General features: G+C 40.7%; 1 protein-coding gene and 1 long non-coding RNA gene across 2 annotated transcripts in view; one reads left to right on the top strand and one right to left on the bottom strand.

The window, feature by feature from the left end:
* LOC113026743 (neural-cadherin) overlaps nucleotides 1-23,171 on the bottom strand; it is a 337,047-nt gene that overhangs the window by 12,914 nt on the left and 300,962 nt on the right. The window contains exon 35 of the mRNA XM_026175859.2: nucleotides 17,473-17,717. Within this exon, the coding sequence (XP_026031644.2) occupies nucleotides 17,473-17,717 (245 nt within the window). The remainder of the gene's footprint in view (nucleotides 1-17,472; nucleotides 17,718-23,171) is intronic.
* On the top strand, nucleotides 987-7,152 carry LOC145428444 (uncharacterized). The gene is made up of 3 exons (XR_013908741.1): nucleotides 987-4,498; nucleotides 4,745-4,814; nucleotides 4,989-7,152. It is a non-coding gene; the product is annotated as an uncharacterized LOC145428444 (long non-coding RNA).

The following is a 23,171-nucleotide window of genomic DNA, read 5'->3' as shown; positions in this document are numbered from 1 at the left end:
GTGCAGCGAGGTGGCATGCCGCTACTCTCTGTGATGAGCAGGGATATCCATCGTACCTTCAGCAGTTCAAATGGCACTGAATGAGCGAGTGCGTAATGGGATTTCCAGTCAGACAATCAATATCCGAGCTGCCCTGCAATGAGATCAGTGTCTATGAGAACGTCAACACAGGTCAATAATATAGTATGGATTTTACCTCATCAAACTATAATTCTGCTTACTGGAGCCATCTGTCTCTGTGGTCTTGATCTATCACTACTCTTCTTCTCGCTGCTTTTTTTGTTGTGCTATATTTTAAACAGGATTTTAAGGTCAGTACCAATATGCAGCAGACAACGTCTCTACACATTCACAGGTGAAATGAGTTCTTTTTGTTTTTTCCTCTGGTTCCTGGAGTTAAATGACTACATGTACCGGAAAATGATAGGGTTGAACATTAATAATGGATTCCTTGCAGGCGCTGAATTTCCAGGCACTGTTTGGGAAGCCAAACTGCCCCTCAGTTGTAGTAATACAAATCTTCCCACACTGACTATATTCATGCATAAAAAACTAAGTAAATTGGCCCCCAAAGTTATTCTTATTACTTATTGAATGTAATTCATTTAGCTCACAGGGCAGTAAAGCCCTGCGTGGAAAGTTAATAAAACACTTAATCCAAGGCCAGTATCTGTCCAATGTCTTAGCTTAGTTTTCTGTATTGTTCGCTTTCTCAAGGTAACTGTGCTCAGCGAGTCTTTGTATCTTTTGCACTCTCCACTGCTCTTGTTATTGATCAAAATGTGTCCTTTCTTTAATCCTCCACCTCCTGTTGTAAAAAAAAATTGTGCCAGTGGTGTCATAGAGGTGCAGTCGTATCTCAGCTGCGCTCTGATAAAGATGCGGCTATGAATAGACCCTCACACTGGGACATTTTGGAGCACGGGGTACAAACAGACAGAGAAGCTACAGCGAACGTTTGCTGTGGAGAGGTAAGAATTAAAAATAGATTTTTTTTCTTGCTTCATTCAGTACTTTTAATTCTGTGCGCATTCTGGCGAGTTTTCCAACACATCAGCATGCACCTTGGATCGCTGAACTCTGTTCTTGTTGGGTTGAAGTGTTCACTTTCATCGAGTGTGGAATTTCAGATCATCCGAAGCGGCCTGGGGGGGCGTTCAGATCCACGTACCGTTAAAATATAAATGCAATCAGCGTTTTGTCCACAAACAGTCGGCGCAGACATTAACTGTGAGAATGCACTGCAGATAAACAGGCTGCTAATGATGCGCACTGATAGACAGACACACCTCGTTCTCTACTTATTGCATTCAGAAGAGTTTCGGAAAACTTCACTGGAATACAAGGTCTAGATTTTCAGCAGATATAATTATGGTTAGGTGTCTGCCCAGCAGGGTGACGACAATACCCCATCACCCTTTTATGGCTGAGAGGTAAGAACAATCAAACTAATCCAAATTTGAAAAGATCGTAATCCGGTCTTTAAGTGATGACGTGATGAATCCTGCTTCCGGGCCCAAACTACTCTGCGTTTAATAAGGATGTTGTGTTTTTAACATGTTTTATTGCTTTGCATCTTGTTCTATTTAATCTACAAGCTCCTAAAAACAGTCAGTGATCACTGTCGGCCTCTCTCAGTTTTTATTACCACTGTTTATTTTAAAGCTCAGTTTTTAAAACTAACCTCGTATTGTGGATGGATTATCTCAGTTGTTCTCCTGACTGAAGTTTGGTCCGTTTACAGCATCCTGCTATGCGATTGCATTTGTCCCTAACCATCGGGAACCTTCACGTTAACTTTTATCGAGTGGAAAAAAGTTAGCGTTCATCCTCCAGCTTCACTGTGTTTATGCTATGCTAACATAGCTGTGTTGCTAGCAATCATGTAGCACATCATTATATAGCAGCTAGCCCAACTTCAGTAACCCTACAAACGTCACTGCTTTTTAGTTTTCTGTCTTCATTTATGTTGGAAGTGATAGCAGAGCTGTACGTTTGAATTGTTTCAGAAATCTCTCAGTCAGATCATGCTATATTATATTTAGGTGGAAACTAGTGAGCTAACTTCCTGCTAACTTCTAGCTCTGTTACATTTAATAAATTGTGTTTTCGTGGATGCCTGGATGTTAAACTTAATTCTTACACCTGGTAATGCAGCAACGCTGATCATTTTGTTACAGATGAAAAAATTTTGACAGTTTTTCAACTCTGTGGCAAAGATTGGGCCCAGACACGGCTAATGACGTCTGACTTAAAGACCAGGTGAAAATTAACAACAGTAAATATTTGAAGTTAAAAGACTGAGACCAACAATAGTCCAGTAAAATCTGTCCATTCCTAAACCTTTCACTCTCTCTCTCTGATGGGTTTACTTTGGTTTTCGAGCCTAAACATGTTATCCTTCACTTGCATCCAGTGTTGCCAACTTTGTCGCCAAATTTTATCGAATTTTCAGACCCCTTAGCAACTTTTTTTTTTCTAAAAAGCGTCTAGCGACAAATCTGGCGCCTTTTTCTGGTATTATTGGAGACTTATTTATGACGACTTTTTGACGTGAAAGCGCGTATCGCTCTTACTCTCAACAAGCAGCGGTGCTGCCGTGGGCACCTCGCCCGTGCCAAAGCGCTCACAGGCGGAGGATAGTCCTCCCCCAGCTGCTAACAGGGCAGAAGATGTTCACCTATGCGTCCAAACTGCAAATGAATCGCGCATGAGCGAAGCCGCTGCTCCCACACTGACTGTAACGCAGTCAGTACTTCTTTTACTGTTATGTTGTTTTGTGGATCACAAGGTTTAAAACTACTTATAAACACACACACACACACACACACACACAAAGTAACTCCACCACAGTGCCTATATCGGGTCACTTTTGCCGGTCCAAGCCCGGATAGAGGATCAGGGTTGGAATTGTGACATTAAAAAAAACAATAATTGCTAAAAGAAATTTAATTTGTAGTTCTAAATAAATTCTAAATGCATTTAGGACGTTTTTTACTCCCTTTATGTCTCTTCCACGATGTTATTTTTCTCGTCTACAATGTTGGTTACAATTACATTAGCATGACCAATTATGCAAATTAGGCAATGACATCATTTAGCGACTTCTAGCGACTTTTAGGACAGCCAATAGCGATTTTCCTTACTGAGGAGTTGGCAACACTGCTTGCATCAACATCTCACTGCACCTCATTCTGAAATTTCCTGTGAACAGCTACAAAATACAACGTTTGGATTAACTTGTCATGGAATAACAAGGCAACAGACCTCAATTGGTCATGAAACTGCTGTCAGTCAATTGTCCAATTACTTTAGAGTCTCTGAAAAACAGGGGACTGTGTATGTCTATAATTCCTCAACAGTTAATGCAATACTTTTGTTAAACCCCTTGAATTGAAGCTGAAAGCCTGTACTTCAGTCACATCTTGACTGTTTGATTTAAAACTCAATGCTGTGACATGCAAAGGCACAATTACAGAAACTGCATCATCATTTGCATTTTTGGACCCGAATTTAAATACAGGGTCAGTAAAGTAACATAAAACAAAGCCAGTGAGGATACGCGATACTGCCTCACATAGATGGTTTCTTTTATGCAGTGCTGGGTTGACCCACTTATCTTGGGCAGTGAGTTTTCCTTCAAAACAAAGAACTATAAACAAACAAAGAAAAAGACAAAGAACGCAAACATAAAAAGCCACAAAACAAACATACAAATACCGATCAGCAGTTTATTCTCTGTAGTGCTTTTAATAATCATCCATCACTTTTGAGTTTTGCAGGAAAGATAAACATAAATAAAAATAAAATGTTATTTTTCAGAAGGACTGAGGGGACTCCGGCTGAGCCTGCTGGTTGAGGCGATGCAGGTTTTAATGGCCCATGTGAGGAGCTGGTTGAGTCCCAGTGAGAAGCAGGTTTAATGGCACTCGTGAGGGACAAAAAGCAGCTCAGGAACATTGTGCTGGCTTTGACTCTAAATGAATTTTAAATTACTTTGCGCACTTTTTTGCCTTGAGGAAATTTCATCATCAAAAAACAAAATAAAAAAATCAGCAGGCAAATTTCCCCTGTGATGGACCGAGTTCAGTGTCGGTCCCCAAAGTATTTGAACAATCATCCAGCTCTACAGGTGACAGCTGCCACTGCTGCCTTAAACAGCACGCTTTAATCTGAAAACTGTTAGCAATGTCGCTACAAAGGTGCACCTATATATCGTCTCCCTCCTGCTTGTGCTGTGTTCTCTCCTCCTTCACTTTCCGCAGGTATATGGAGAACTGCATGTTCTGTACTTATGATGCAACCTGTCGAGCGTTTATTGTTGTATTGTTTCTTGTCTCTCTAAGATCTTCTTTTCTGTCTGGTCTTTCTAAGCAGTCACGGCAGATGGCTGCCCTCCCAGAGTCTGCTTCTACCGGAGACGTCCTACTGTTAAAAGGTTCCTTCTGCTCATAGAGAATAGTTATGTCATAGAGGTTTCCATCTAAAATACTGAAAGGTATTTACCTTATTGTGAAAAGTGCCTTGGGATGACAATCATGGTGATTTAGTAATATATACATGTAATTGAAAGTTAATGATTTTGTGTTTTGGGCCAAGGTGCACTTTCAAGTCTTTCTCTTTGAACCTAAATGCCTTCAAGTCGAATTGAAATCATCTTAAGTAATTTTCCACCCTGAAACACTGTCACCATCATTGTATCTTTAATGGCTTTTTATAATATAAAAGCTCCTTTTCATCTCAGATGGCTGGAGGGACGTGTCTGCGTTTGATCCACAGATGCTGGCAGGCTGAGCCCCGGCAGGCAAACAAGAGTAGGTAAACAAACTAGCACTAAAGTCTACATGGAAATGTGCTGTTAACCGTGATATTGAAAAATGAGGGTTACACATGCATCTAACCAGCCAAAGATTAGAGTTGCAGGTAAATCACAATAATCAATTTTTATTGATTATTATTGTCATTTTTTTATTTATTGATCTCTGCAGGGAATCTCATCCTCTGTTTCCAGCTTCCAGGGACCGGCTCCAGGTGTAAGGCAGGAACAAGGACTGAATGATGGGAGAACTAGCCTGGCATGTTCTTTACAGCGGGGGAAACAAAGACCTAAGACTGAAACCATGAACCCTCCACAGCGTCCAGGGTTCATTGCCCACTCTCCATATCTGAATTCCATGAGCCTCATAGACTGCCCTTCCAGCACACATTGTATATATGACCCCACTGCACTACAAGCTTGTTTGTTCTAATTTACATGCCCCAACCTCGCTCCCTCTTTCAAATCATTCACCTCCCATTAGTACACGGTGTTCTGTCTGGTTCTGGAGCTGCACCAGTCCCCTCTGACTCCTTCCTCAAACCACAGCTTACACCATCTGCCATTGTGTGCTAGAAATGCTGTCAATTTCTTGGTCCTGTCCCAGATACATCTGGCTAATAAGCATTCTGTAGTGACGCATGCTGGTTTGATTGAAGTTTGCTCAGAGTGAAAAGAAACCAAACCATCAACTGATTTTGGAACAGAGAAATTAAAGTATATGTGTGAAAATGCATTTAAATGCCATTTAAGGCATTTTTATCTGACATCAGCTGATGACCTAAACAGCTTGTTTTTGTTCGATGGCTTTCTCCAAAAGTTGTAGACCTAAAATGTTACTGCAAGCATAAATGAAGTTGATTGTTTGGTGCCAAACCTTTTCAGCTGGTCACTACTCAAAAGTCAAGTATGCCCAAATGTGTCTGTGTAGGTTCTCAGTCATCCGGGACATGCAATTGTCTGCCATCTATAATCCAGTTTTGAGGTTCCTTCCCAGACGCCTTCACGCTCACTCACATCCTGGGCCATTTATAACCTTAGCAAGTCACATGATAGATAGGATGAGGCTAGGTTTCACAATGGGTTCACCCGAAACCTTGGCTGACTATGGCCCACACCCGTTTTCACACCTTGGTTTGTGTGATTAGGCAGAGGATCAATAGGGGGTCCATGGCCCTCTGGGAGACTTAAAATTTGGGACTCTCCACCAATAGTACTTCTTGGATGAAATGTCTTCAAGAAACCTAAAGAAGTCCAGATGCTTTTCTTTCCAAGCTCCTTAGACTACGCCCAAATGCGTGCACATGGAATTTGCTGCAAAGATCCTTAAAACACAGTCAAGACAACAAATATAAACTAATATGGATGAACCCCCCCCAAAACAGTTATCTTGTGACTGTGATGATTTATCTGTGAGGGCACATTTGGTGTTATGGTCTCTAAATAAAACGCCTCATCTAAATATAGTAAATCAAGCTGTAGATTATTGTGATATTTTTGCGAGTGTGTGTTTGTTTGTGGCTTTGAGTTTCAATATGTATTTACATGAAGCTGAATAATACTCAGTGTTCCTGCGTGAGGAGGTGGTAAGACAAAGGGTCATCAACACGCACCTTCAGCACAGACTGCAAGCTCTGCCAATGCATACATGAAACAGTGCAGCGAAGAACGTCTCTGTCACACTAATTAGCCTTAATTTACATCATTTAGATGGATCGGAAAATCCATCTCTACATGATTTAAGTAGGTGCTCGTGCTATTTCAGTGGGATTTTCTATGGCATATAAAGACATATCTGGTGGTGCGTTCAATAAAAAGCAGTCCATGCTGTGTTTAGGGAAGATTAAGAGAGTCTGCATCTGTGCTGTCAGACCACTGCTGTGTGGGGCACTTAGACGATAGATTGGTTTATTATTTAAGACAAAATAACTATTTGGCTTTTGAGCATTGAGCAGTATTGTCTGATTATTTATCTATTTTTTTATAAGCATACATTTGGTCTTGATGTTGCTATTTTATCCACACACGATGAAACTAGTGCACTGGAGCAGGAGCAACCTCCCAGCGTAAAACCATCTGCCCCCTTATACTGCTGCAAATGTCCTAGAACCGATCTGCTGTGGCCCAGTAAAGAGTTCAGTTTGAGTTTTGACGTGGATTGAAGAATGTATTTTTGTGGCATGCTGTGAACATGGATTGGCTCTGTGTGTGAAAACAAAATAAATATTTATGAAACCGGTTCTCCAACCTTTTCTGGCTTTCCCCACCTCAGAATCGGAAGCTTTAGTCAATAATCAACACTGAATGTTGCTTATATAAACATGAGTGTGACTGCACCACTAAATTCTGGCTTATTCATTTTCCCTAAACATCAAAAAACTCCACGACCCAGCACTGGGGCCCACACCACAGTCTGAAAACCGCTCATCTATGACAATAACACCACCTGACAATGATGAACAGATTCACCATAATACAAAAATATCACATTCAATGCTAAAAAATAGCCACTGGAGTTTAAAGAGGAACTCTTGACCTTTGGGACATACTTTGTGTACTTTCAGACTATGTTCATTTTATAATAAACACTTATTTTTAGCATGTGCATGGTATCACTTATAAGCCTAAAACATACTGAAAATATTCAGAGAGTATTAAAAATAGGTATTCTAATAAAAAGTAATACAATTTGTACATTTACCATGCAGCAGCATGGTAATGGAAGTATTAACCCTACCATAGAACCAAGTCCGCCAGAGCTTATATTATATTTTTACATGCCGTGGAGCCATTTTTGGGAGCATTTCAAGTTGATATACATCAATACAACCATTATAGCCCAAATTTTTATAATATGTATTCATTAAGTGCATAGTAATTACATAAATTGCAAAAAAGTGCAATAAACTACAAACAAATTGAAAATCGTTTTTGTTTTTTAACATATATTTCTAGTTAGAGAAATTTAAAGAGGCTTATCCCTCAAAACTGTAAATACAAAAAAGTTGCACAAAATAGTTTCCCACCACAGGAAATTTATTTTGAGCGTCTTCATAGTTTTATTTTTGAAATACACCAATTTTTATACACTGCAGGAAAAACGAAAATAAATATTATAATGCAAATTTGCAAAATAACAGCATATGCATCAAAATAAAATATTTCCAGCAGTGCAATATGAGTCCTAAGCATCCCAGAAACGACACAGAAAGTCATAAAGTCAAAGATAACTTTTAAAAACACCAGTATAGGCTCATGAGGCCCTGATGGTAAAAAACTACATTTCCGCGAAAACGACGTCACTTCCGGTTTTGGGCAGGTAATGGCGGACATGCGAAAGTTCGTGCTGACGTCTATTCCAACGTAGGAAGTGTTACAAACAGCTGATCAGATTGGCAAAGCGTGTTTCTGGAATATTATGTTTTTGTTGCTGCAAGTGCTTTTTATGCAGTTTTTGCAAAGCTATATGTGGAAGGAAACTGTGACTTAGGACAAGCTGATGGCATAAGATGTAAGTACAACTCCCCCAGTTTCATATGCAAAAAAAATTTATTGCGCTAGCTTACGTGGTTGCAGTGCTACCGGGATTTTAAAATAGTTACGCAAAACGGAGCGTGCCCGCTCCGACCGGCTTTAAAGGGTTAATTAGTTCATATAAGACAGTGTAGCAAATTTAATACACAATAAAACCCCAAACTCTGATTCGAGTAAAGGACTTCATGTCCAGGTGGATTTTTATGGCTAGCAATGCATCTGTATAATAGTAACTCATTTCATTTGACAAGGATAAAACCAGAGTCCTCCTGAGGCAAATTGAATAGATTGCACTTAGTTGTCAAAGGCCCACATCTGTGTATCTAACACCCCACAATTCACAGTGGATGTCAAAACAAGCGCCAAGCCATAAATTCATGGAAACTCATCTGTGATTTTTTTAAAAAGGGGAAAGAAGTAGATCTGAGGAGTGCTGGAGTGTTTCAGAGAAAAGGGAATTTGGAACCACCAGGACTTTTCCGAGAGTTGGTTGTTCAGCCAAAAGTAACTGACTCAGTAGCAGTCCTTCAATCAGACACTTAGAGTAGAGTGGCTAGATGGAAGCCACTCCTGAGTAAAAGACACACGACAGCTCGCCTAAAGTTTGCCAGACTGCATTTAAAGGACTCTGAAAGCATAAGAAAAAAAAAGTCTGATGAAACAAAAGGTCTGGTCTGATGAGAAAAAAATTGAACGCTTCGGGCAGAACTCCAGGTACTCAACATTCGCGTTCCAGCCAGCCACAGCAAAACACCATTATTAAGCCTCCAGACGACACTACAGTGGTTGGACTGAGTCTCCCTACAGGGTGGAGGTCTGTAAACTAACAGCATGGTGCTGCTACTACAGCCTGGTACTCAACCCCTCAGAACATCAGAGGGCAAGATCAGGAACCCATTCCATTATTCATCGACAGATACAGAGCGGATCGAGCACCCAGCTTTAAGTTCGCAGGAAGCCAGAGTATCACCTCAGGTGAAAAAGGCAGAGGAGGGTCTAATTCCCAAGAATGCTCAGCAGCTCCTCTGCTGTATCATAGAAAAATAAAAACACATTAAAGCATTTCTGTAGAGCTCTAATGGCAGCTAACAGATTCTTCCAATCTAATATAAAGAACTTGAAAGGATCTGCCAAGAAAAAAATGGCAAAAGCAGCCTAATTTAAGAGCTGCATGTGCTTCCCTGGGATTTCTACAAACCTCTGAGAGAAGGGTGTAAACAATAAACGATAAACTTCAGTTTTTAAGATTTGTTTTAAAAACAATACTCAGTTATGGACTGTTAGTCCCGAACTGAGTACGTGTCTCAGACCTGCTGCTATCATCCACAGACGTCTGTATTGTTCATTAGTATATTTGTCATAGTAGCTGCTGTATTGCTGATTGGCTAATAGAATTAAATGTATGTTGGTATCACTACAACTACGACTGTGTAACCACAGTCGCCCCCTGCTGGCCAGCGGGAAGAATGCAGATTTAAGGCACTGGCTTTTTCAGAGCTGGAAGCAATGTCCAAATAAAAATACAAATTTACAGCAAAAATAAAGACGTTTAAAGGCAATTTTAAAAATAATAGAAAACGGGGTTTGATTAATTGTACTAACAGAGAAGACAGAAATTCAGTTAAATTCAATTTTATTTATATAGCGCCAAATCACAACAACAGTCGCCTCAAGGTGCTTTATACTGTAAGATAGACCCTACAATAACACATACAGAGAAAAACCAACAATCATATGACCCCCCATGAGCAAGCACTTTGGCAACAGTGGGAAGGAAAAACTCCCTTTTAACAGGAAGAAACCTCCGGCAGAACCAGGCTCTGAGTGTGACATTCTAGTCTTTAACTATTCTGTTACTTAGAGCTAATTATCATGTATATGCATCAGTGCGTTGCACCTGATTGCTAGTATTGGTTGATAAGTCCCTTCTGGTTCCACAAACAAAAACATGGTGGCAGCATGTCTGTGTAGATTCGCAATCATCCAAGTCACAGTAGTCCTGAAAACCTAAAAAGAAGGTAACTGAATTTCTTTAGATTAACATGGTGGAAAAAATGTAACGCTGAATCTTCCCAAGGTTTAAAGATAATAGCCATCATCGCTTTACAAACCATGCTGTCTATGTCCATCTTTTACATAGAGCCTACGTTATTGATGTTCTGACATGACTGTTTAAAAAAGATAAGTTTGCATTTGACTGCTTTTCTGTAGTCAAATGCAAACTTATCTATCTTTCGAATATTTATTGTTGTACAATCTACTGTACAATATAAAGCTCCTTGAGGCGAAGGAAAAAGGAAAAAACTTGGAATGAGTTAAAGAGAAAAGGTGTTCAGAAAAACAAGCAAGTATTGGATGTCAGTGTCAAGCCAGCAGTAATAAGCCAAGTTAATAATGCAATAACAACATAATCCTGAGAGAAAAACAGCTGCTGAAACACAACATGAGGGCATAGAGGTGCATGCAAAGAAAGGATGATATCTACGTAAAGCTACACAAACGTAAAAGCCCGAAGAAGCAAAAAGAATAAATTAATTTGCATTGCGCTGTGCAGAATCAATATTCCAGCTACATGATACATTCAGAGGACTATGCCATTAATCATTAAAATACTCAAGAGATTGCCAATTGGACTTTGACTCGGTTTGGAGCCGTGCTGACATTTCTGAACTAGAAACTTTGCTCTGAACTCAGAACCCCCGAGGAGCACCCCGGGGACTGACTGTGTCAGTGCTGCTGGTCTCTCAGTCCAATCAGTGGAGGAGAAACATGACTCCTCAAAGACTGCTCCATGGATGTTCAAGCTAAAAATATCATTTCAATGTTTTAATGACATCAGGAATCGTCCTAACATCTAGCCCTTGTGACCACATTAGGTTTTGCATTGTTCATGCATTGAGGCATGAATGAGGTCATGCATTATTTCATCTTCATGAGGTTTTGCATGAATGTATCATTTCTTTCATGATGAAATCAGGCACAAAATCATGCATTTCCTTACATATAAATGATGCTAAAAATTCAAGTGGATTTACATCCATTATTTTTTTTTCCACAGGTCATGATGAGTCACTGGTCTATTTTTCTACAGAGAGATGAACGAAGAAAAACCCAGCTGAAGTTTTAATAATGAAGCTGGTTTCCAGCTGGTAATCCAGCTGTTTATATCAAAATGACCTGATCTGTTTTTACTGTGATATAAAACAAATGATATTTACTTGAAATTTTAAGTTAATAAGTATTAGCAGATTTTTTTTTGTAAAATACTGACTTTCTGTACTCACATTTCCTTCATCATATGAATAGGTAACAATAACTTAAATAACTACTTGTAGAAGAGCATCTCTGAACACACAGTACGCTGAACCGGATGGGTCAGAGAAGCAGGAGACCACACTGGATCCTGTCAGCTAACATGGGCTCACCAGAAACTAGACAACAGAAAATTAGCCTGGCCTGGTCTCAGCAGTCTTGATTTCTGCTGTGATATCAGGATAGTAGCAAATTTGGGATGTGGTAGAACAGGAGATTCACATCATGGATGTGCAGCTAACATGCTATCAAATCAATATGGACCAAAATCTCTTTTTCTCCAGCACCTTGTTGAAATTATGCCATGAAAATTCAGGCAAAATCCAACCAAATACCAGCAGCTGCTGGCGAGTGTATGCTGTTAAGATAAGGGTTCATTAGAAATTCTAAAGCACGGTTGTTAGCACTGTTGCTGCACAGCAAGAAGGTCCCGAGTTCAATTCCACCATCAGGGGTCTTTCTGTGTGGAGTTTGCATGTTCTCCCCATGTTTGCGTGGGTTCTCCCCAGGTACTCCAGCTTCCTCCCACAGGCCAACGACATGCAGTTAGTGGGAATAGGTTAATTGATCAATCCAAATTGCCCATAGGTGTGAATGCGGGAGTGAATGTGAGTGTGAATAGTTGTTTGTCTCTGTGTGTACCCTGTCTCTCGCCCTATGACAGCTGGGATGGGCTCCAGCGCCTCCCGCGACCCTGAAAAAGGATAAGCAGAAGCGAATGGATGGATGGAGAAATTCTAAAGTGGCTGTGACTAATATAATCTGCTATTACACATCTCTAACCCTACACTGACCTCAAGGCTTTATAACAGGACTTTACTAATGGGTTTGTTTTAGCCTAAACCATTTTTCCAAACTTTTGCAGGTTAAACCAGTCAAACAGGAAATAAAAGGAAGCCTTTAAAATGTTCCCAGTCAATCCTCCAATAGCAGCCTCTCAGTCAAGTGTGTTTCTGACACCACCGCCTCTTGAAAATTGATAGCAATCTAGCAAACAGCTGTTGAAATGTCTCATTCGAACTACAAATGTCAACTTGGTACAAATGGAAAGTAAAGTCAAGGATCACCCCACTTATTAAAGATTCATCCTCCAAGTATCACACACGTTAAAATGACTTATGTGCTGGAGGTGCTAGAATACACACACACACACCCCACCAACTATGAAGCCTTCATGTTGTAGGAACCTCAGTACCAGCAGACAAGGGAAAGCTCATAGCTGACCATATCAAACCACACAACAGATCAGGATCAAAGGGAATGAGCGAATATGAACGTTTTTGGGAGTAGAATTTGTCTTTAATCTTCACCAATCACAACATTCTCAGAGAACTGCTTTTGAGAGTTGCTGCCCTTCTTTTGTTCTTGCTATTCAAACATTTGGAGTGTGCACAAGAAATATTTGATGAAGGCTTAAAAAAAAAAAGAAAAAAAGAAGTCTCTCTCGTCGCTACTTAAATTTCAGAGTGAGGAATGCTTGACCGATCGAGTGCAGGATGCTCTACCGACTGAAATTACTACCAAAGCCCCCGGAGCATTGATCTCAATTTCTGCAGGTTTGGGTAAACAGCACCTTATACGCCTACAAATCAAGTAATTAACACTTAAAACAGCGCTGAGCCTCAACAGGATCAAGGTTGGATGTCGCATTTAATATAAGCCCGGAGCCAAATTTGAAGGAAAATGTTGGAATGGAGGAGAAAAGAAAAGGAGAAATGATCATTTGAGTGTCTGGCTGGTCTCCGGGTGTGAAAGAGGTGCCCTGTGAATCACCAATGAGACAATCAGACATGGCCAGCAGCAGTGTGACACCAACACCATCTTCCTCACCACACATCTCCCACTTTTTCTTTCTCTCGCCGTGCTGCGCGCAGCCTCGGCTGTGCTATCTATTCAGCTCCCTCTTGTTTTCTTTTGGTATCGTGTGTCGTCCTGTTTTATTTTGCACTCCTCTGATCTGCTTTCTCTTCTTGGGCTGTGCTCGTCTCATACTGCTCTTTACTGTTCTGTTGTATTGTCCTCAATTAAACAACGGGAACATGTCATTGTACTGACAGCTCTCTGAGTACGACTGAGCCCGAGGCGCTTTCTCAGCAGAGGATCCTTCAGGGATTGGAATACAAAGCTAAAAGGTACAGGTGGATGAATATTCAACAAGCAAAAACATAAATGAAAGAAAGAAAAATGTGGATTTTAACAACAGAAAATCAAACACCAGAATGTTTCAGTTGATCCGCTCACAGGTGAGACAAAGGGCTGCTATACAGCTTTACCTTTGAAATTTACTGCCTAAAGTCCAACCCAAAGACTCCATCCCACAGCCCCCCTCCCTCACCACCATCCTGTCACATTCAACACTTCAGGTGAGGAACGAGCTGCCAAAGATCGAGGTGCGAAAGGCTTCAGGTCCTGATGGCATCAGCCTCCGGAGGTGCTGCACAGACCAACTGTGTGGCATCATGGGATACATGTTCCCTGAAGCCTGAAGCTACTTTCCCCAGCCTGAAGCTGGGGAAAATAGCATAGCTGTGGAAGACCTCCGGTGTGGTACCAGTGCAATAGACTACACATCCAAAGGACCTCATCAGCTACAGGCCGGTAGCACTGATCGTGCATCTCATAAAGACCCTTGAGAGGCAGTTCCTAAAATATCGCACCCTGTTTAGCTCTTCATTGGATCAGTTGCAGTTTGCCTACCAGCCTGGCATCAGGGTGGATGATGCCATCATCTACCTCCTGCACCAAGCTCTGACCCACCCGGAGAAGCCTGGAAGATTTCTCCAGTGCTTTTAACACCATCCGACCTCTGAGGGACAAGCTGGAGCTGTCAGGAGTGGACCACCACCTGTCCTAGTGGATACTGGACTACCTCACTGGTCGCCCACAGTAGATGAGGACACCCTCTACACCTCAGACTTCTCCATCAACTACCCAGGCTGCCATCTACAAAGGTTCTCTGATGACTCTCCCATCGCTAGCCTCATTAGGGTGAAGATATATCAGAGTACAGACAGTGGATTCAGGACTTTGTGGACTGGTGCCAGTGGAACCATCTCCTGATCAGACTCTGAGGAGACTGAGATCTTTTGGAGTGGCAGCCATCTCTAATGGTGTTGTCTGTTGGAACAGCAGCTAATCTATTGCTGAAAGGAAGCTGAAGCGGTTGGATAAGCTGATCAGGAAGGCCAGCTCTGTTTTAAGGTGGTAGGAGAAGAACTCTGCATCACTCTTGGACAATGACTTTATGCCATGCATGAAGAACAAAGGAGCGATATCGGAGGTCACCACATGATCCAGTAGCTTGTAAGACCACCTTTAACACCAATAACTTCAAGTAACAGTACGGGAGTTTTTCCCCTGGTAACCCTTCCAACCAAGCCCTGCTTACTCAGTCCAACAGCTTTAACATTTAACATGCTAACTGTGGACTGTAGAGTCTGGGATGCAGCTCTTGGGCTTTTTGCAGTTTCTCTGAGTGTTGCCCAGTCTGACCTTGGGGAGACCGACCACTTCTGGGAAGTTTGCATCATTGTATTAACACACACCAGAAAGCTCCAGAGCCACAAACTGACATAACTACACTTTTATAGAGGTGCCGACACGTGCTAATGATCCATTAAAGAAGTGTTTGATTAGCAGAACCTGGCTGCTCTTTAACCTCTTAAAAATATTAAGAATGTACTTAATTTACAGGACTACATTATATATATATATGCACTGTGTATAGTACAGTTTTACATAGCAGTACAAACAGTTACTGTATAGGGATTCAGGTTGATGTAATTTAATGTGCTGAAAGGAGATCCCTGGATTTGGATCATTTACTCTGCTAATGCAGTGAGGCATCCTGTTAATCCAATGTTTCACTGAAGCCCTCCATCTACCTTTTAAAACGTATACAAACCAGATCATAATAGCTAATCTCGCTCACAATCCATCACAATTTACAGGCTACTGTAATATGTAAAGCACAGAGGGGTCGGCTGTACTGCACAAACTAATGAGAATTAACATCCATTGAGACATCAGAGAGGCTCACAGTCATATCCAGGACAACTTGATCCCATTTACCACCAAACAAAAGTGTTTGAGTTCAGAAGCATCGTGGTCAGCTGTAACCATGGTCATAAAAAGCATTGGGCATGTTGACATAATGGTGGTAGTAAGGAACCAACTAAGCTTTCCTAATGTGGGAGTCAACCAGTAAGACCACTCCCTCCACCATTATGACACACAAGATTATGACCATCATCGTCATCATAACAGGATAACCTAGGTACACAGATTAGTCCATGCAAACACTCATTTCATGAAAATCATAATCCGAACCAACACTTTGAGCAGCAGTTTTTGCAAAAAGGGAACGGTGACCATAAAATGACCATATATTCCTGTGACCTTGACCACAATTGTGTACAATTTTGATTAAATCTGACCAACACTGTAGGAGTAGCAAATCTTGTGAACTGAACGAACAGAGAGATGAATGAACAAACAGGCAACGGACGCCACAAGCTTCGGTCAGATAAGCTAAATAACTGAACTGTAATTACATCTGCAGATAAAGAAGATAAGCCTAAATAGGATTTGTCATGTTACACATACACAGTTACAAGCTTGGACGTCTTTTTGTTAACCAAAAGTTCAGAACACACACTTTTCTAAACAGTTTTTTCTACTCTTATCTGTATGATGTCAATGAGAGCAGATATCCTCATGCACTCATGAAACAAGCAGGATTCACAGAGGACCTACATTAAAAAAAAAAATTTCTTTTTTTCTGAACTATGAATGTAAAGCTACTTTAGTACAGTCTGAGAATAAATATGGCATCATGGGGGAGTATAAAAGGTCCTGCTCCAAGCTTTGGAATAACCTTCATTAGGAAGGGAGAGATGTGATATTAAAAAGCTTTCACAGACGTTCTTAAGATTTAGGTCAGCGAGGATCTCAATGTACCCTCAACTCTGTACAACAGATCCAACGAAGTAAACGAGCAGAATCATGCAGAATCTGAATAATCATTAAAAAGAATTCCCATCTGGTAAAATTCACACAAATAACTTGAGAAGTCTGATTAATAACTGCCTGAAAACTTCAGTGCAAGACTTGGAAACTTCTTGAGATCACGTCTGCAGAAACATTCATTCTTGATTAGCTGTCGTACAACTTCATTTTTGTTTGTTAGAGTATATTAAATCACGCAGTAAGTATTAGTTGCTTTACATGTAGAGTGACATAAAAAGTTATTTTAGAGTTACTGACCTCATGAAAATCAGGCTGTCATTTTGAAAACACTGATCGATAAAACGGAGCGCACCATCTTCGTGGGGTCTCTGTTTGTTTCCACACTAGACTTATAAACACATTAACTCCCACATAATAAAAAAAACGCCCTTGATTAGCTAATTACAAACACCTGGCGCTCTACCGTCGTACCACTTTAGAGTGCACGAACTTTATGAATGAAAGCTTCAATTTTTTCAAGTGTCAGTTTCAAATCTATCGTGCACTCCGCTGTCACATAATAGTAATTTTGTACTCATCAGTACTTTAATGAAAATTGCAGCATTTGTCAGCCTGCACACGAAGCAGATTCACCTCCGTGCTCCTCCCGCCTCGCTGCAGTGCGTTCACGATAACACTGCCCATGGCTGCATCAATACAGAGTTATAGCTTTAAACATTATATTAAGCATCATTATTGTTTCCAAATTGCTTATAGTTAGGATGGGAAGTATTGCCGTAGAAACACGACAGTAATACAGTCTGACAGATGTGCGTAACAGGCAGTACATTTACAGGACTTACCCAGTAAGGCCATGAAGCAGATACAGATGGCAAAGAGGGAGCTGAAGCTGAGGCCCACGTCCTCCCTGTATATGGCCAGTGTCGTCTCACAGCGGTGTCCTCGGTAACCCTCCGGGCAGTGGCAGGTGAATTTGGAGGGCGACTGGGCCACGCAGGTCCCGCGGTGACAGGGCCGCATAGCACAAAGGGTGTACACGCAAGACTTTTTGGTCCCGTTTACACTGATCATGTGACCAGGAGGACATCTGCAAAAGACAAGAGTTGGATAGAGACAGCAGGCGGTCAGGAACAGAGAAAACAAGCAAAAAAACCCACCTCTATATTTCATGTAGATTAACATTAGACATGTTCGTGACATTTGATAAGGTGAACAACATGAGAATAAAATGAGAACTGTTACTGTTACCTCATCAGAATATACACTCCTCTTATATTATGTAGCTGTGAAAGTCAAACGTGACAGTGTGGCGAGTTCACAATAACTGGTGAGCCAAAAGCTCAGGTTTCAGAACATTTTTTCTCCATTGGTGGATCTGTAGACCTTTGTGACATCACAGAGCGAGGCTGAAATGCTGCAGTATTAACACACTTGTTCCTCTCTGTCAGTTCTCTGATGTCCTGACCTCAGGGAAGAGGAAACAACGGCAGCATGAACGCTCTGCTTCAGCTATTATTCTGAAATCGAGGGCGATAAGACAGGACAAGGCACCGGAAGACTGGGAATTTTAGGAATGTGTGTAAATACTTAAAACTATAAATAAATGCATGTAGCGCAATTATTGTATTCAAATGATGTTTCTCTAAAACATACTTGAGCAAAGAAAGTGTGCAATAAAATAGTTGAACAAATGCAATTGACTAAAAAGTTACTGAAGTAAGCTGGCTTGTCATTATCTCCCTCTGGTCTTAACGGAGTTATTTACTACTTTAATAGGTGATCTTACACAGATGTACACTTGAACAGAGAACTGGACTGCAGGGGATGAAAGTGCTGACAGTGGCACTGGCAGTAACTAGGATGGTTTTATGCAGACAGGGGCACATTTTCTGCCTCACTTCAGAAAGCACTACTATAATTAAAAGCTCATTTGGGTGTAACAGTTCAAACAAACATTTTATGAGCCCATTAATTCACCATCCCATTCAAAGTCTATGGAAAAGCTCCAGGCTGAACATTTTGATGACATCAGAGTCGTACCTCTGCTCTCCGCAGATATGCTCGTCCTTATAAATATTGACTTAACTTTACTATGAAAGGAGCGACGCTAAATCCAAATTGGTGCTGTAATTCATCTCGTAACTGCTCTTTCTCAGCTACAGAAACTAACCCAGACGAGGCAGTAAAGGGTTAATTTCCTGTATCTTCTCCCAGAATCTGTCTCTGAATTATGTTCTTATCTGCTTAGCTATTTAAACTCACTGTGTGGGTGAGAGTCTCAGGAAATCTCAACGTTCGTTTTTAATGCAATTCCTTGAGGACACAGTTCGATTCAAAATCCATTTTTGATTCGATATGAAAGAAAGGCAGGAACTGTGCTTTGGCTTTTATTTTAGTACATTGTGTACCAACACCTTTGATTCCTTCTGTCATGAAATATAAGAATTCAGACCAAGAGAAAACAGTGGGGAGAAGACGTGTGAGAACAAGCAGGCTTTCATTTCACCCAGTCATTTATTTAAAGGCATTAACTTAGAGCGTTACCAAAGCACAAGGTTATGAGATCAAAGGCAAACTTCTAGACCAACATCATGGGCTAATTTTTTGGTAAACAATGGACGTTTATGTGTGTGATTGTACTAAGAAGTAAATAAGGCCGAGCTCTCTGTGGTGTTGTTGCTGCTGTGCTGTTTCCAGCAGTGAAGAAAAGACTCTCTAACATCTGCAGCACCTTTGAAATGAAAAAAGCTGAAATAAGTTTATTTTCTTCAACCAAAAGTTGGTAGATTATTATTTTTTTGTTGGCTTCAGTGTGAAGGTGGCGGTCAGTCAAAACCGTTCAGCTTATGACGAAACGAAATGAAAACGTTTAATGTAAAAATCTCATTTAATCGAGACAGTTAAGACGTTGGACATCCTCTGTCCTCCAGTGCCACACGCTTGCTTGGCGAGAAAAAGGTTGCTTGTTTAATTCCAGGCAAAGACCCGAATTCTCTTTGTCAGGAAGGGCATCCGGCATGAAACCCTGCAGGGTCAAACATGGGGAGCTAACAGATGTGGCTTTTAAAAGAAGCTTTTTCATTGGGCCAGCTGATGTGGAGGTTTTCCAGGCATGCCCAACTGGGTCTTACCCCAGGGTAGACAGGGAACTTGTGGTGAATATACATCTATGAGCTGGGCGTCAGGATTCCCAAGGAGTAACTGGGAAAACCTGCTGGGGATAAGAATATCTGGAATACCTGCATGGGCCATGGTTTACACATATACTTTACCATTAATCGTTTGGTTAAATGCCCCAGACAACTTAATAACTTAACTAACTACTATTTGTGAACCAGGTGATCGCTGGGTGTGGTGTCAGTCTCGTCACCGTTTGGTTAATTTTTAGAAATTCTTTATTTTCAGACAGCAGTTTATGTTCACAGGACAAATATCAGAACAGATACGATGTTCTAATTTGTGTTACGACTCGGCTCAAAAGCCGCAACATAAAAAAGGAGATGAATACCAGAGTGTTAGTGAGAAGAGGTTTGGCTAAAATAGCTGGTGCCACCAAGGCAAAGACTAGTGAGCTTCTCGAAAGCCCGCCTCTGGTATGCTTCTATCCACACCTGACTGGGTGTGGCCAATTAGCAACAGGTGACCACACTGTGGAGATTAGGGGCTGCAGAGGGGCGTAACGTTTGTCTTTAACATGAAGGACTGCTGTTGACGAGGGGCACATTTTTCTTAATCCTAATCAAGCATAAAGTAAAAATACAAAAACCAGCGATTTGTGCCACGGTCCCCTTCTAATCTTCTAAAGTGGACTTGGTAGGTTTCTAATTTTCTCTGGCTAATAAAACCACAAGCAGTGAGCAAAGGACACAGGTGGCATCTGACAGCATGAGGTGATACTAGTCTGATATACAATATAGCTGTATACAAAAAAACTAGTCTTTACTAGTCTTTAGTACAGATAGAGTGATCACACACAAACCTTAAATATATGCGAGGATAGACTAACTTTTACTCTCTATGATTTTGAGAAAATGATTCTGTTGCCGGCTGGGGAGGATAATTATTTATGCAACTCACTCTCGTTTTCCTCTAATGTCCATCTTGTACAGGATGCAGCTGTGAGGAGCTCTAACCAGTGCCAAAACAAGTAGATGCAACACTTTTTTTACCTTTTATGTTCTGCAGGACTTTTCTAAACTGTCATCTCATATAGCAGCATTTCAGAACGAGCTACCGCACATTCACCCCACGAGAGTTTTCAGTCGTGGCTCCTACCCCAGAACTCAGGAGAACCATCTTAAGAACAAACGCAAAGTGGAATTACTTGTCCAAACCAACTGAAGTCAGCATCACCATTAAACCATTTTCACTGTTCAGTTTATTTGTTTTTGTTTGTTATTGCAGATGTAAATATCAGTTTTTAAAATGACCACGTTCCTATCGATCTGTTAGACATTTTAAAAAGAAAATTAATTTGTGCAAAGGATTATTATGCCACAATCATAGCCAAGCACTCGGGAATAATTGTAGCGCGGTTGGAGCCTGTGTAGGTGTTGAATACAGGACACCTGACTGTCTAACAGAAAACACAGCTTCTCTTATCATTACCTGTCATTAGCCATGACTGCAGTTGGTGCTATGAAGAGTGCCTTATCATAACATGGAGCCTGTGTGCACTGTAATCAGTGGCAGGTGTGGAGCTGTTAGACTTTCTGAAGCATGATTAATAATATTTTTTTATTTCTCTGGTGATAGAGATGTTTTTCATCTCAATGTTATGCTGTCATGCAGCTTGGGAATTCTGTTGCTTTTCTTAATAATGTGCTCTGGTAAATAAATAGTAAAGGTAAAAATAGAACTTAAAATATGAAATGTGCTCACAAAGTTCCACAACTCTGTCTATAAATGAAAAAAAACCTCAAAATATTGTTTTTTATTCTGCTGATCTCTGCTTCACGATCAGCTCTTTGTGCGTCTCTCCATGACTGAACCCATTTTTGTTCACTTACTGGAGTCCACTTCTGACCACATCTGTTTGGGCTCTAAGATTTCAACATGCCTCCTGGAAATCTTTTGAGGAATACCGACACTTCTGCATGAAACCGACTCTCTTACAGTTGGTGATGAGAGCTGGGTCTTTGGCTTCGATCACCCGGAAACCAGCGAGTGTGCGACACTGAAGGTGGCACATTATGTTAGAAACATGTGCAGCATGAATTTATTCCTTAGGGTCAAAGTGTCTGTCTATAACTTCTAGTATATTGTTAACTATCCTACTCACTAACATCGCCCATCCTCAGAATTATGTTTAGATTTTAGAGCTTTTATTTTAACATAATGGATGAGCAGCAGTGGGCTTTGCAGAAGGCAAGTGGTCAGAATGATAGGGTTCGTCTAAAATATCATTAATTTAAAGCTTTTGCAAACTACTTGCCATCCTTCCTGTGCCTGCATGGCTGAGATACAGAGACGTGGCAAATGTAAAATCAAAGTTTTTTATTTATTTATTTTATCTAAAAAAGAATGCGGTGAACGCTGAGCTGTAGTTATTGAACATAAAGTTTTCCAGGTAACAGTATAAGTGGAAAAAGGAGAAAATAAATTCTGATATGAACAGAATGAAGGAGTCCAACAAGTAGGTGGAATTTTCTAATATAACCTCTGATATAATCCCACAGTTTAAATTCCTGTTGAGCTAAGTGCTAAGCTTTCCAAGAAGTAACAACAAAAGTTTGTGAGGTATCAGAAAAGCTCATATTTCTAAAGCTACAATAAATAATAAAGGTCCAGCTCACCTGTCAGTGTAAATGTATGTATGCAGATGTGCTCTGTGCCTGACTTTACCTGTCAGTCAGCGCTGAATGAACTGGGCATGTGCAGAGTGCTTTCTTTATTCGTCATTAAACGCTGGCTGTTAATGTGCGCATGCATTAATGTGTGGATTTGGCAGAAGACGTGCAATTATCAGCAGCCTCTGTTATTTCCTCAACAGACTCCCATAGCCCCCTTTTCCACACAATGACAAATTAATTATGAAACAGATATGAAGATATGAAACTTGCTACAGACCTAAATTTCACACTGAGTGCTAAGCCTTTAATTTTTTCTTGTAATATCTGTTAGAGGCTTAGTTTAATATAGGCTTTGATATAGTACTGTCTCTGTTTCCCCTCGTGAAGCAGTCGGTGCTCTGACAGATGCTTCGCCTCCACAACTGGAGGTCTGATCTGACGCCACAATAAGCTTCAATTAAACACCGTTTCGACTTTTTGATCCCCTCGACTATCCCCGCTTAGATGTGAAACAGTTATACTCTCTCTGTCTCCATTTACGTTTATGATAACCTGACTACAAACAGTGAATTTGTCATATTTTCTCTTTTCTTAAATGGAAAAAAAAAGGATCTGACAAATCTGACTGTGTCCCTATTTATTTGAGCCCAAATGCAGCATTAACAGCAATTACTTGACTATTTGACGGTGGCCCTCCAGTTAGCTTCAAACACTTGGGCATGGAGTGCTCACTGCCAACATTTACTACC

The sequence above is a fragment of the Astatotilapia calliptera genome, chromosome 1, assembly GCF_964374335.1.
Source record: "Astatotilapia calliptera chromosome 1, fAstCal68.1, whole genome shotgun sequence".
Classification (NCBI taxonomy): domain Eukaryota; kingdom Metazoa; phylum Chordata; class Actinopteri; order Cichliformes; family Cichlidae; genus Astatotilapia; species Astatotilapia calliptera.
Note: the sequence above shows the minus strand (reverse complement) of the source record. Positions and strands in the feature narration are given on the sequence as shown.